This window comes from Grus americana, chromosome 1 (assembly GCF_028858705.1).
Source record: "Grus americana isolate bGruAme1 chromosome 1, bGruAme1.mat, whole genome shotgun sequence".
NCBI classification, from domain to species: Eukaryota; Metazoa; Chordata; class Aves; order Gruiformes; family Gruidae; genus Grus; species Grus americana.
In genome coordinates this window covers 190,094,393-190,107,533 of record NC_072852.1, presented here as the reverse complement: position 1 = coordinate 190,107,533, position 13,141 = coordinate 190,094,393, and the positions used below count along the sequence as shown (strand labels likewise).

General features: G+C 39.5%; 1 protein-coding gene across 2 annotated transcripts; it reads left to right on the top strand.

Annotated features, from left to right (window-relative positions):
• The first annotated feature begins 100 nt into the window (after nt 1-100).
• Nucleotides 101-12,721, top strand: CKAP2 (cytoskeleton associated protein 2). 2 transcript variants are annotated; one of them, XM_054838973.1, is made up of 9 exons: nt 101-213; nt 2,326-2,413; nt 4,481-4,556; nt 6,500-7,320; nt 8,335-8,521; nt 9,106-9,273; nt 9,823-9,895; nt 10,609-10,996; nt 11,818-12,721. In XM_054838973.1, the coding sequence occupies exons 1-9, from the start codon at nt 153-155 to the stop codon at nt 12,053-12,055; spliced, it is 2,100 nt and encodes a 699-aa protein (XP_054694948.1). In that variant the 5' UTR covers nt 101-152; the 3' UTR covers nt 12,056-12,721. The 2 variants fall into 2 exon arrangements, with proteins under 2 accessions (XP_054694948.1, XP_054694939.1); XM_054838964.1 differs by having other exon boundaries at nt 4,478-4,556.
• The last annotated feature ends 420 nt before the right edge of the window (nt 12,722-13,141 follow it).

The window sequence follows — 13,141 nt, the reverse complement described above, 5'->3', positions numbered from 1 at the left end:
CTGCCGGCCCGGCCGCCGCACCAGGCCCAACTGGCACCGCCCTCCCGCTCGCCATTGGCCAGTTCAAGTCCCGCGGCCGGGCCAATCAGGGAGACGCTGTGCGGCGGGTGATTCAAACGGCCCTCGCAACCCCCTTTATACCTGAGGCGACCATGACGATGCGCTCCCCTCCTCAGCTCCCGGTCAGTCGCAGGTCCGAGCCGGCGTACCGAGGTAAGGCCAAGGGACGGGCATCGGGAGACAAAGCTCCGAGGGGCTGAACCGCCCTCCGCTCCCGGCCCAGCGGAGCCAAGGCGCTCGCTGCCGGGGCTGGTTGTCGTTGCCGGCCGTCGTTACCGCCCCGCGTAGCTCCGGGTAAGGCTGCGGCGGGTAAGAGGGGAGCTGGTCCTTCTCCTGGGAAGGGGGAGATGAGGGCAAGCGTCTCAGGCGGGGTCGGGGACCCGTGAGCTCTCGGCATCAGCGCTCGCTATGGTGGCCTTGGAGCTTCTGACCGGTGTGAGCGTGTCGGTGAGATTCTGCCCTCCTCGCAGGGCTGGGGCCGGTGCTCTCCCCCCCCCGTCTAGGCAGGGTTTTCGGCGTGGATGTCTTTCTTCATGATAAAAGGCACGCCTTAACTGAAGAGCATCCTACCGAAACAAGCAAATGCTCTGATGTAGACCTACACTCTTCTGTTTCTTACTTTCTGACCGGTTTGGGTTCTGCAGGTTAAATGTACTGAATTGTTCTGACGTGGCTTTGCTGTTTGGGGTCGGTGAGACCTGAGTAGCTGAAGCAGAAGGTGCCTGGTAGGCTCTAGGATGCACGCTGAGCTCGCTGCTGTGCAGCATCTCTTGGCAGGCACACCTCTGGTATACACCCCTGCAGAAGCAGGTGATGTATGCTGACTCTCGGGCTTCGTTCAGCATGGACTTGGATAGCTGTGCTAAGAAAAGCACCATATCTTAAGTGGAACACAGTGTTGCAGCGAGCCTACTGTGCTGGCTGTGTTTCAGGCTTTGGTGTGTCAGTGCATGAGAAAACCTTGCCTTTTTCAGCTCTCCCACATTAGGAGGAGATTCTGAGGGTAATTATCTCATTCTATGGTATGACAACTTTTTACTGTGCACAATCAAATGCTTAATTCTTTTCAAGATTAACATTCAGGGCCTCAAAGGCAATAATATTTTAGCAATTTCTGCTGTCCGAATTTCAGTAATACAGAAGTGTATCAGCATTGAGGGAACATGTTGATGAACCTTGTAGAGTTTTCTGAAGTGTGAACCAAGAGCAATGGGCAAGACAAAGTATGAAAGCTAAAGAACATGTGCAAAGAGATTGAAAAGGGGACTCATGCCTGCCTAGGAGAGGCAAAGTTGGTTTTTTTATGCAAGTTCATAGAAGACTTCCACTGCTGATTGAGCCTGCCTGTGATGGAGGATGGTGAATGAGTTCCTGAATGCCACGAAGAAATTGTTGTTCTGAGTCAAAGATAATGCTTTAACTACTTGCTCTCACATCCCACTGCACATGAAACAGTGGCAAAATTTGGACTCTTAACTGTCTTGAGTGCCTGTTTGGATGCTTGAGCTTGTTTTGGGTAGCAGGACCATCTTATCCCAGCTGCTTCCAGCAAGCCGAGTCTACCATCTCCCTACGGGAATAAGAAAAGGTCTCCAAAAAAAATCAACAATGTAGTCCTATGAAGAACGTAAGTCTGGTGTGCAGTCAACTAGTGCAAACATGGGAAATAGTATCCTGTTCTGGAATTACTTTCTGTAATAAGACAGTGACAGCTGGCTTAAGACCTTTTCAGGATTGTTTTGTGCTGTTATTAACGTTCCCATTGGTCCAACACTTGTGCAGGTGCCCAGATGACAGTGGGAGAGAAAAAATGATTTTACAGTTGGTTAGTTGGGTTCATGCGCATGGTGTTTTTCATGTGTGCTATACTTACTTTATTACTGTCACAAGTGAAAAGTGTGCTTGCTGTACCAACAGTAAGTATGTGAAATACTGGACAGGCATCCAGAAGTTAAAGAAAGAACTTGTTTTCTTCTCATTACAAAATCATGTTTATTTTAGCTTAATGCAGCAAAACAACCATCTTGTATAGCTGTGAAATTACATTCAGCCTCCCGTTGAATATAGCTTTTCCCAAGAAATAAGAGAATGTGTAAGACATCAAAAGATGCAAATATTAAACTAAAGGCTTTCTTAATCTGCAGTGTCTATGTTTCATAATGTCTTGATGCTTTTATAATTATGCTTCTTTTTTAAGAGACAAAGTTTGTCTGACATTACTATTTTAGCTGAAAATGTAATAAGTCTTTTTCTTAAACTCACTAGAACAAAGACGACAAAAAGTTGAAGAATATCTATCAAGAAAAAAGACCTTTTCTGGCGTGCCCATTCAAGAAAACCAGGCACCAATCAGGTAGTATTTCTGCTGTGGCTTACAATCCTTTAGAAAGGTCCATGGTTGGTGGGAAAGACAAAAATAGTAGCTCTTGCAGAGAACCTCAACTAAAGGATGAGACCATGCAATGAGACTAATGACCACATGGATTTCCTAAAGTCCTTTTATTGTCAGCAAACACTAAAAAATTTTGTTAAGCAAATGCATAATAGATGCAATTCATGAAGTGTATTATCTGTTCCTCTAGAGACTGACACAGGACAGGACACCTGGCATGTGGACAGCACATGGCAGAGTGCTTTTTTTCAGATGTCACTTTGTTTGCCTCTATAACCTCCCTTCTGCAAATTACTTTTTTGCCCCTCTTTCTATTTGGGCTATGCTGCATGTGTTCGCAATCCATTTGATCTAGCTTCATTGCATTGTTATAGTTACTAATGCACTATTTTCTGCTAAAAGCAAATATACTGTAATAAACCTTAGCCTATGTGATGGCCAGCAGGTAGGCATAATGTTCTGTAAACAGAATGTGGGCACCTATTGCCAATTAGTGGTGCTTCATTTTATTGACTTGTATTTAAATCTGCTTCCTGCTGTTGTCTAAAGTCTGGACATTTAGTATAAGACCTTCCAATAAGCAACAGAAGTTTCTCTAGAGAAGACAGTGGTGCGAAGGAGTGCAGAGGGTTCTAGCTCTAACAAAAGGTCATGGTGTCTCTTTGTCACTTATTTCAATGTTTTTCTAAATGGTAAATTTCAGTCTGAAAATTGTTCCTATCTAAATGGAAAGTTGTGCTTACTATTTTGTATACTCAAGGTGGCATGGTCCCATGTTCAACAGCACAGAAATACTTGATAGTACAAATCTACCTGAACAATGAGCTTTGAACATAAAATATGCATAAATGACAAGGATAAATATAATCTGTCAAAGACTTGCTCTGTGTAGCAGGGAAGGGCAAGTGCTTTCATGTTGTAGAATGCTATCGTGTGTTAGAAAATCAGTGCCAACTACTTTCATTGCAGCAATACTGTTAATTCAGCATTTGATCTACTTTTCCTTGCTTTCAGTTGCTTCTCTGGCTATTAAATTCCAGGGATTTTCATAGTCTTCAGTTAACTCGTTTAGAGCAGTCATGTTTGTGGGTATTACTAATGCTTTTGTTTTGCAGATATTTCCCTTTTGTGAAGCTATTGCTAGTCTACACTGACTTCTGATCAGTTCCCTTAATGTGTATTCTGTCATAGGTGACATGGATGTGATGGCATCATGCAGACTGCTTTTTCTAGCAGTCCAAAGTCACTAATATAGCTTTATTATTATTTTCATTAATGTACCTTAATTTTCAACCCAGATAGCTTCCAGAAGATCATCTGATGCAAAGATATCAGTTACTAACTGGAATGCTAATTTTCAGCCACATGCAATAGTGCCGCATGTTTCATATAATGCATTTGAGGAAGAATTTGGATTTGTAACTTTAAACTGAGATGTTTTCCTTCTGGGCTGTCAATATGTTTCCATAGTTGCTAGGAGACAATACTGGTCTTGATGGTTTTGTTACTCACTGGGTAGTTTGGTGCCAGCTCTGGTGCCTGACTGCAGGTTTTGGAACCTGTCAGTGTGGTAGGAACTACGTATCTTCGTCCAGACTTGCCTCAAATGGCGTGGCCTCTGCTGATTGCAGTAGTTGAGCTTCTACTCCTTGTGCTGCTCCCCTTTCCCCCTCAACTGCAGCATTTACAAACTTGACTTTCTGTAGCAGATGAACCAGGCCAGACAGGTTGGTGGTCATCCTAAAATGGCACCTGCAGTAAATAGGGTCTGTTCTCTTTTCTTCCCCTCTGTTGGCCAGCTCTTTTTGGCGCAAGAAGGGATGTTTTGCAGTCTGACCCCTCATCAGTGGTTGCTCAGCCATTTATTTTTTCTGGAGGAAGAGTACAAGCTGAACAGAAATGCTTCAATGTGAATTTAACCTGCAGACTGCATCCTCGACCATGTGAACTTACTCTAAAAATACATTCCTTTACATTGCAGGATGATTTAAGAAGTCTTTTTTTTTTTTTTTTTTTTTTCCCAAGCAGTAGCAGAACTAGGAGAGCAACTAGCAGTAAAGTGCAAGACAAAATACAGCTCTCAACATCTCCAAAGCCAGGAATGGTAAGTTTTTGACTGATACTCAAACACTGATTGCACTCTGTTTCTGTAGCTGCAACATTCCACTCACTTAAACTGTATTTAAGTTATATGACTTTCAGAACATGAGAAGCTTGCAGGTGCAGAGGTACAGTTTGTTAAACTTTATTCAGTGACTGCTTAATATATGCTTTTTAGAGACCTGTTGCATTAGTGTATATGATGGATCATACTGATATTCGGTTTGTACCTGACTGGAGAGGGGGTTAAAGAGGATACAAGAATTGGAAGAAAAAGGTAAAACTTGTGGATTGAGATAAGGACAGTTTACTGGGACAGCAAAGGAAGAGGAAAATAACATCAACTTATAAAAGAATATACAAAGCAGGTGATACACAATGCAATTTGCTCACCTTACCGGACACCCAGTCTGTCCCTGAGCTGCTGCTCCTCCCCAGCTGGCTCCCTGATATGCTGAGCATGATGTCATATGGTATGGAATACCCCTCTGGCTAGTTTGGGTCAGCTGTCCTGGCTGTGTTCCCTCCCAACTTCTTGATAAAATTAACTCTATCCTAGCCAAAAACAAGGACAACTCTGTTACTTGGAAAAACCCCAAACTAGCAACAAAACTGTTGAATGTGTGGTGATGCTGGCAAATCTAATGTAATCAGAAGTAGATGCTAATACCTAATCAGAGTTCAAGGAAATGTTTTCTCCTGTATCATTTTGTGTCACTTCTCCAGAATTGACACACACACATGGTTGTGCTGCTTAGAAATAGCAAAATACAGATTCTTCTCCAGACCTGTTCTCAGGGAAAGGTGAAGAAAAAAAATAGACACACAACCTGTGTTCAAATTAGATGGTTTTGAGTTTAAGTTCTGAAAGATTTGAAAGACTTGGAGTTATTTGAGGAAGACAGCAAAAATCTTAAACCTTCAAAACTGAGTGAAGGAAAAAACTCCAAAAGTGAGAACAAAGTGGTTTTAGAAATTTCCTGAAGGGAGATATTTTGATTTGTGTTAATGTCTTGTGTGATTTTTAAAGTTGAGTTAAACTACACAGCTTCCTTAAACAGCAGCCCTTGTAATCAAGCTCCAGTTATTGGCTTGGTCAAAACTAACTTCTAAGCCTGAATGACAGATCAGGAAATGAGATGCAGTGTAGTTTTCCTAAAATTCAAGAGCAGCTTCCCTAAGGAAGAGGAGTATCAGCTTCTGCAGACTTCCATGTATCATTCCCATATTTTTTTTGTGCCTTTGGATCTTTCACTCTTCCATAAGCTGATGCATAAACAGTGAATTAGTTGCTGTAGAGCATCTTCTTTGGAGGAAAAGACTTAAGTCCCACCTCTCAGCATAACCCTAGCCCAGAGGCCATGAGAACATATGGTTGAGAATTTCAGGGAGTAGTAAGGCCATATAAAACTTGTCCTATGGCTCATTAGTAAGAAAAATTCTCCCTCTTCTGGTAACATATCCTAATGGCTTAATTAAAGGTTTTACTCACTACCTTGTGTTATTAGGCTATCCTCACTAAATGGAGGAATGGTGCTGCTGTTAAGTGATGGGGTATGCAAATTGAGATAATGTTTTTTACTATATACAGTCTAAAGCAAGTTTCTATTTTACGACTCTTCTTATAAGGTGATTTTGGCAATTAAAAGCCAGTAGTTGCTTTAAGAGTTTTGTTTCTGTAAGAAGAGTGTAGTCCTCAGGTTAGGCCTTCTTACTTCCAAAGCAGAGTTTAAATAATCCTTATTTGATTTTTTTTAATGTGAATTCTGCAATAACAGTTCACATATATTTTACTCTATAAAAGTAGTGTATATATATTCTTTTAAAGTGGCATTTACAGTTAATCACTTTAGTCCTGTAAATGAGTAGTGAAAGCCTCTTTGGAAACAAGTAACATGCAGCATGAATGTACTTCTAACATCTCCATGGATATGCTTTTAATTTCAGGAAAATAAAGAGAATGCTAATAAACTGTCATGGGACCAATCAAGCAAAACCTCAGAAAAAAATGCTATTTTAAACTCTTCCACAATCACACTGACAAATTCCACATCAAGCACAAACTATAATCCTGAAGATCACATTTCCAAGGATGAAGTCACTGAAATAAATTCTCAGCACATGTCACTTAGCAAGTCCTTCCTGCAAATAAAAAGCATAAAAGAGAAGCAATTAATTACAGAAAAACAAAATTCAAGTGCCAGCCTACCAAAGAAACCAGTGCTTGGTACATATCGTGGCAAGGTTATCCAATCCAAGATAAACTCCTTCCGAAGAGCACCAAAAAGTGAGGGGGAAAAGAGTTCTTTGCCAGACAAGAAGCTTCTTCCTTCTGCCACCAAACCAGCATCAAGTTCTTTGTCCGCGAGCAGCTGTGGTATAATTCTGAAGACTATCAAAGTCACAAACTACCCTAATTCTGTAAAACCAAATGGTGTTGTCCCTTTCCAGAGCAGACCATCTGACAAGGCTGCTATTACACAGTCTGGTCTGAAGAAACAGCAACCAACATCTGCTGTAGCACCAAAGAAAGTAACAGTCCAAAAAATGACTCGTGGAAGGGGGCCACAGCCACTGAAGGCAGCTTCTAACAAATCTGACTGCAGAGCACTAGGAGTGAAGAAATGTGCAGACTTTTGTGAGGATGCAAGACCAGAAGCTGCAGCAAAACCAGTTTCTGTTGTTCATAATAAAAAGTCAGGACAGAATTCTAAAACTAATGGCAATAGAAAATCTGTTCTATCAAAAGAGTCAGCAGAAGAGAGAAGGTAACTGAATTACTCACTGTTGTAGCTTGATCTTGGAAGGTATTTAGACTTTCTTTCCATGAATATCTGTTTTGATCTATTTCTTGCTGTAGATGTGCTGAAAAATGAGAACTGAGTGTTTGAACTTGGTTCCCAAGGACAGCAGACTAAAACTGTAGACTTATACTTACAAATCAAAATTCAGATTAATTGCAGCAGCTCTTCAGGCTTACAGCTTGTCCTGTGCATTTATAAATAGAAAATGTATATTGCTCGAGCTCTCTGGTTTTTAGGCTAAGTGTTGTGACAGCCTCAAGAATGACAGAATCCTGTAAGTGAATTGCACATGCATGGTGCTGCTTGAAAAAAAAAGATGATGTAGGATGTGTATAGAAGTGAGCGTGTTCATGGACTGAAGGAGAGCACTTGTTAATGACACTTTTCAGCTTGGTGAATGCAGCTTAGACGATGGGGTGATGATTCATAATCTAAAAGTTATTTAATATTCTTGGTAGAGCTCCTTGTAGAAAGTCACACTTATTAAAAAATGGTGGTCATGGGGAATGGGGTTGAAAGGAAATATATATGAAGACTAAATTACACTTCTACAGTAGTTTCAGATTTTAAAAGCTGTGACAGGTTGGTTCTGGGCTGCTCTCCATGCTTTGTGTCTTTAGAGATAGTTTCTAGTTTTCTGCTTTGAAGTGGGATTAGGGAAGAGAGGTGGCACAGATGAATAAATCAGAAGCATTTTTTACCTTTTCTTATGGAAAAAAAGGGTCTGTAGCCTGAGTTTCTTGTTGCTGCTGGAAAGTGAGAGAGAGATTAAAGTGTTCTGACCTGATAGATACCTAAAGCAGATAGTGATATGTGTGGTTGTGAAATTTCCATGCAGGTCTAAATGACAGCTGTATTCCTTTTAGAATTAAAGGGAGAGGACTCAAGGATTATCTGGCAACTTACCCTAGTTGGTGTCAGTCAATGTAAAAAATGATAAAACATCTGTCACTTCAGCTAATAATATTTTTAATGCAGAGCTCGCCTGGATGAATGGAGGGCATCTAGAGGAAAAGTGATGAGAAGACCACCTGTATCTGTGTTTCTGGGAACCCAGTCTAAAAGTGAAGAAAAAGAATTCTCTTCTGGTGATTCTTTAGAGCATGTATTACATAGTGAAAAGGTCAACAAGACTCTCACAGAATGTCTGCAGTTAACTGAACAGGTATTCAGTCCCTTGCCTACCAAGTTCTAATCATATATGTCCCTACAACATGCCAGTCCTACAGGTGTGCTGGACCTGTGAATCAGATGCAGGGGACTAGTTGCTCCCCAAGTTATGCAATATCATGGCTTTTTGCTGACACCTGAAGAAATTAGTTTTCACTTAAGCTTCACTAGCTTACTGAACTACCCAATTAGATCAGGCAATAATGGTAACATAATAAAGTAGAAAAGCTAAAATGTAATGAGAGTTGCAATGAAGTAATTAATCTAAAACAAGTTTGCATTTGCAGAAACTTGCTTGGACTTCTAAAAATGTCTGGTTTAGGTAGTTCTGAAGATGTCTATGCATTCTACTGTCCCTTCTACTTACAATACTGTATAAATAATTCTCATTTGGAAGAACAGGCAAGTGACAATTCTTCTGCTCAAGTTCATAGTTCAATCTTGGAAATACTTGCCATCTTCAACTTTCGGAGTTACTCTCCAAAGAAAAAATATTTGCTTTCTGGCCCAAAACCAGCTAAAATACAGTACCTCAAAATGTTCACTGCATTTCAATCTCTGCTCTTGTGTTGATTTTAGGGATGTCAAGGCGCTGAAGTGCGTGCCATGCTGGAAGATCTGACACAAAGCATTCCTGGGGCTAAAAAGCTTGCAAAATATTGGATCTGTTGTATGCGTCTTGAACAGATGGGCCCTCTTGAAAAGCTTATTGCTGTCTATGAGGAGGCCATTTTGGCAGGAGCAATGGTGAGCAGCTTGTCTTGAAGTTTGGTATTAACAAATATAAAGGCATAAAAGTATGGTATATAAAATACAACTACTTCTGATGTTAATAAATCCTCTTATAGTAGGAGAGCCATGTGACCTACTTGAACATAAAAAATTGGATTTGGTTTGCTCTATAACCACTGTAGATACTTAGTACTTTCAAGAAGAAAGGGTTAGGATCATTAAAATACTATATGATATTTTGCCTAGAAGAAATTAAGGACTGAGACTTCTAGTATCACTAGAAACCCAAACCAGAATTTAATTTTACATTTATTGATGGACTTAATTCCTGTGCTTCAATATCAGCAACATTTCAGGCATCAAATACAGCCTTAATGCAACAAATACAGAAAATACAGGATGCACTTGTGTTCTGACTTCTGTCTGAACAGCTTTATCTAAAGGACTTGTAACATGAACATCATGTGGTCTGTGATACTTTCCCTGTAACTGTTATACCAAATAAGCTGAAACTATGTTTAATTTTGGAACTGTTTTTCTAAAACAATACAACTTTTTTCCTAGCCTAAAGATGAACTACGTCACACACTAATAGATACTATGAAAAATACTGAAAGCCTTTTTAAGTCTGAGGATGGTAAGTCTGACTACTCTATTCTAGTTAAATGTCTAGCTTGACAGGCAACACAAGCTAGCTGTTTAAATTATTTGTACCTACATTAAATTCTATTTCATGGGAACTTCTCTCTGATCATTTTGTACTCAATTATCTTTGAAAATAAACTCGACTACTCCTTTTCAATTGTGGGTATGTTAAAATAAGTAGTGGAGATGCTTTCATGTTCAAACTTTCTACTTAAACTCTATCAAAGCAATGTTGTCCAACTATTTTAGCCTAATAATCAAAGAGTAAATAAAAACATTCTTGTGAGCTAAAAATCAGTTGCCTCTGACATAAAGTTCTTCACTAGCAGATGCATGGTTGTCTTGTGGGATAGTGTCAATTAAAGGCGGTAAATATTCCAATTTTGTAAGCAAAGTAGCCATATACATTCCTGTTGAATTTAACATAACCTGACAAGTATTTGATCCCAGAAACTGAAATACTGGTTCAGAGCAGCTGAGGTTGGGAAGGAAGAGAATGACTTCTCAGGATGTACTTTGCCTGAGTCTTCAGGATGCAGGTTCTGGAAAGTGACTATAGTTATTAGTAACTTAAACTGCTATGGTTCAGACTAATACATAGTTTCATTCTCATGTAAAGCTTTAAGATTTCAGAGATCTCACTAAAATATTAACTTCTCTTTATTTGTAACTAATCACAGCTTTACTTCAATATTTCAATTTTAGGAGGAACTATGATAGAAGCTCATTTAAGTGAGGTAACAGAAGTCAGCAAGGAACCAAATTCATCTGTAGAGCAGGTTCAGGAGGCCTTCAAGGATCTCTGCTCTGATGATCGAAAAGCAGAGAGTTATGACAAGAAGGCAGACACTAGCAGTGAAGTGATCAAAAAAGAAATGAATTTAGACTTGAAACCAAGTGAAGAGATCTTGCCAAAAAAGAATAAAAAGCACAAGACTAAAGAACGTACAAAAAAGAAAGGAAAATGTGAAACAGAAGAGCACAATGAGGATGGGGTAAAAGATACAGCTCGGGCAGTTAATTCTCCTGAGAAGGAGAATGACACATCTTATTTAATGAGATACAATCCATCTACCACACCATACTTGGAAAGGTAAGATTACTTCAGGTAACTATGGAAAGTTTGCAGTGTCTGGGGCAACGGTAATGTTTGTTAAAAGCTCTCCAGAACTTAGTTTTTTAGGATTGCTTTCTCTTTCTTCTGAAGGAAGTATTTTTAAATAAATCACTCTATTTACAGAAACTATTTTGCTTTTTGTATGCCTTGCTACAGAGTAATCAAACCTCTTTCTGGCAGAGATATAAATTCCAGGTTTAGGATCCCCTCCCACTGCCCACATGGCAGTAGTAGTTCTACACTGAGCTAGGTAAAGAGAAAGTAGGTGCCCCCAGTCCTCCCCTTTTCAAATGTGTTTGTGGTGGTTATGTCATACATCTTGGTCACTTCTTTTCTGTTGTAACTGTCCTGTAAAGATTATCTTAATTATCTTCAGGCAAAAATCTGGATAGTCATCTCAGGACAAAACAAATAACACTTAAATTCTTTTTTGCCACAAGGTTTCTTCTAAGATAGCAGATTTAGGAAAGTTGTGCTCAGCTTTGGCATCTGATGAAGGTGGACTCCTGAAGCTGTCAGCTATTCCTCATAGCAGGAAGAACAATTTCCTCCTGATGGAATAGGGGGAAGCTTCCTTTGGAAACTCCTTTTCAGGAGGTTCTCCAGATTAAAATATTCTGCCCAAGAAGAGTTGTCCATTTGGTTTTAACTGTATTAATTGTTTCCTGTTTCCTTTGGCTATGGGAGTAGGAAAGAGTTGAATAGGAATCATGACTTGCTCTTTCTGCTAGATGCCACAGAGGTAATTTGTATGATGGTGTGCCTATGTTTAGTGATTATTTTTTTCTTTTCCTAAGTGTGAAGATGCACCGTGAGGCAAATGACTTCAGTGCTGAGGACCTGAAAATTGTAACCCCTTTGCGATATTCTCAACGCATTCGGGAGAAGATGTGCAAGCTGTCCTATACTATTAAAGATCAAGATCAATGTGTCTCTTCATACGAACAGCCAGAAGAATTGGAATCAAAAGCCACTGCATTTATTCACAAACAGAGCAATATGCTCAAAGAAACAAGTGCTGAAGTAGAAGAGTAAAAAGTAGCATTAATGCTACATGGGGGTTAAAGATTGCATCCTTTTTAAAGAGAGTTGGGGGAAGTGTTTTTAGCAGCTTTGAGAGAGGAGCTATCTAAAACTTGCATGGATGGCTTAAGATGAAATTTGACTGCCTGAGTTAGTGAATTTTTGAATTTCTGTTTCTGCCTTTTCAAAATTGTGGTTAAATCTGATCTGTTTTAGTACTTATAAACATCAGTGTCTTCGTGTTAAAATATGATTCATTAAATACTGAATTAAGGACTAGGTTTAACAATTCATATAACAGTTTGATTGTAGTATATTGCTAATATCTTCTGTATTCCTGTTGCCATTCCTATAAATTCTTTAGAATAGCACAATCTAACTTTTAGTTTAAGAAACAAAAATAACATAGGCATTTCAATAGGGTAATGTCTACTACAGCAACACTTTGTTTTGAAAACTGAAACCAGCTAGTAAGGTGTACACTAAGGTTAAACTGTTGTATCTGGTTTTAGGGGGTATTTCAACAAAACTGAATTTAATCCCTTTATTTGCTGGGATTATTCATGATCAAGTAATCTCCCTTACATGAGGTCTGATACACTAATTGCTATGTGACTGTTCTAATGTTAGTTTGCATTAGTCTGTAATATGGTAGACTCATTAAACTTATCAACTGAATTGTATTTGTTCTTTATTTATAGGCTTTAGGCTATAAACTAATTGTGGAACACAGCTATAGGTCTGAGGCTGGAATTCAGAAAATTATTGTAGTCTGTTGGAAGTGAACTGTCAGAGCAGAACATCATGAAACTTTTTTCACATTCAGCAAAAGTTGAGTGTTTCCATGTCTTCAGTATGCAGAGTTTACATGAACTGTGACATAAACCTTAGCTGAGCACTCAGATTTCAGTGTTAAACAGACCTTTGTCCTTAAGGCTAGCTAGAATCTTCTGTTTGCAGAAGGGACACGCTCTTTGCATCTAACAAGAAACCAAACTTGAAGTGTACTATGGCACTACATTTTCTTTGGAGAACCCTCCTGATCAGTGATGAGCAAGTCTAAGCATCCACTTGTACTATAAGGAGTAACCCAGGATT

Coding starts and splice junctions, on each gene's coding strand:
- CKAP2 (XM_054838964.1), top strand. CDS start 153: ATGACGATGCGCTCCCCTCCTCAGCTCCCGGTCAGTCGCAGGTCCGAG. Junction 8,522..9,105: donor GTCTGCAGTTAACTGAACAG/GTATTCAGTCCC, acceptor TGTTGATTTTAG/GGATGTCAAGGCGCTGAAGT. Junction 10,997..11,817: donor ACCACACCATACTTGGAAAG/GTAAGATTACTT, acceptor TCTTTTCCTAAG/TGTGAAGATGCACCGTGAGG.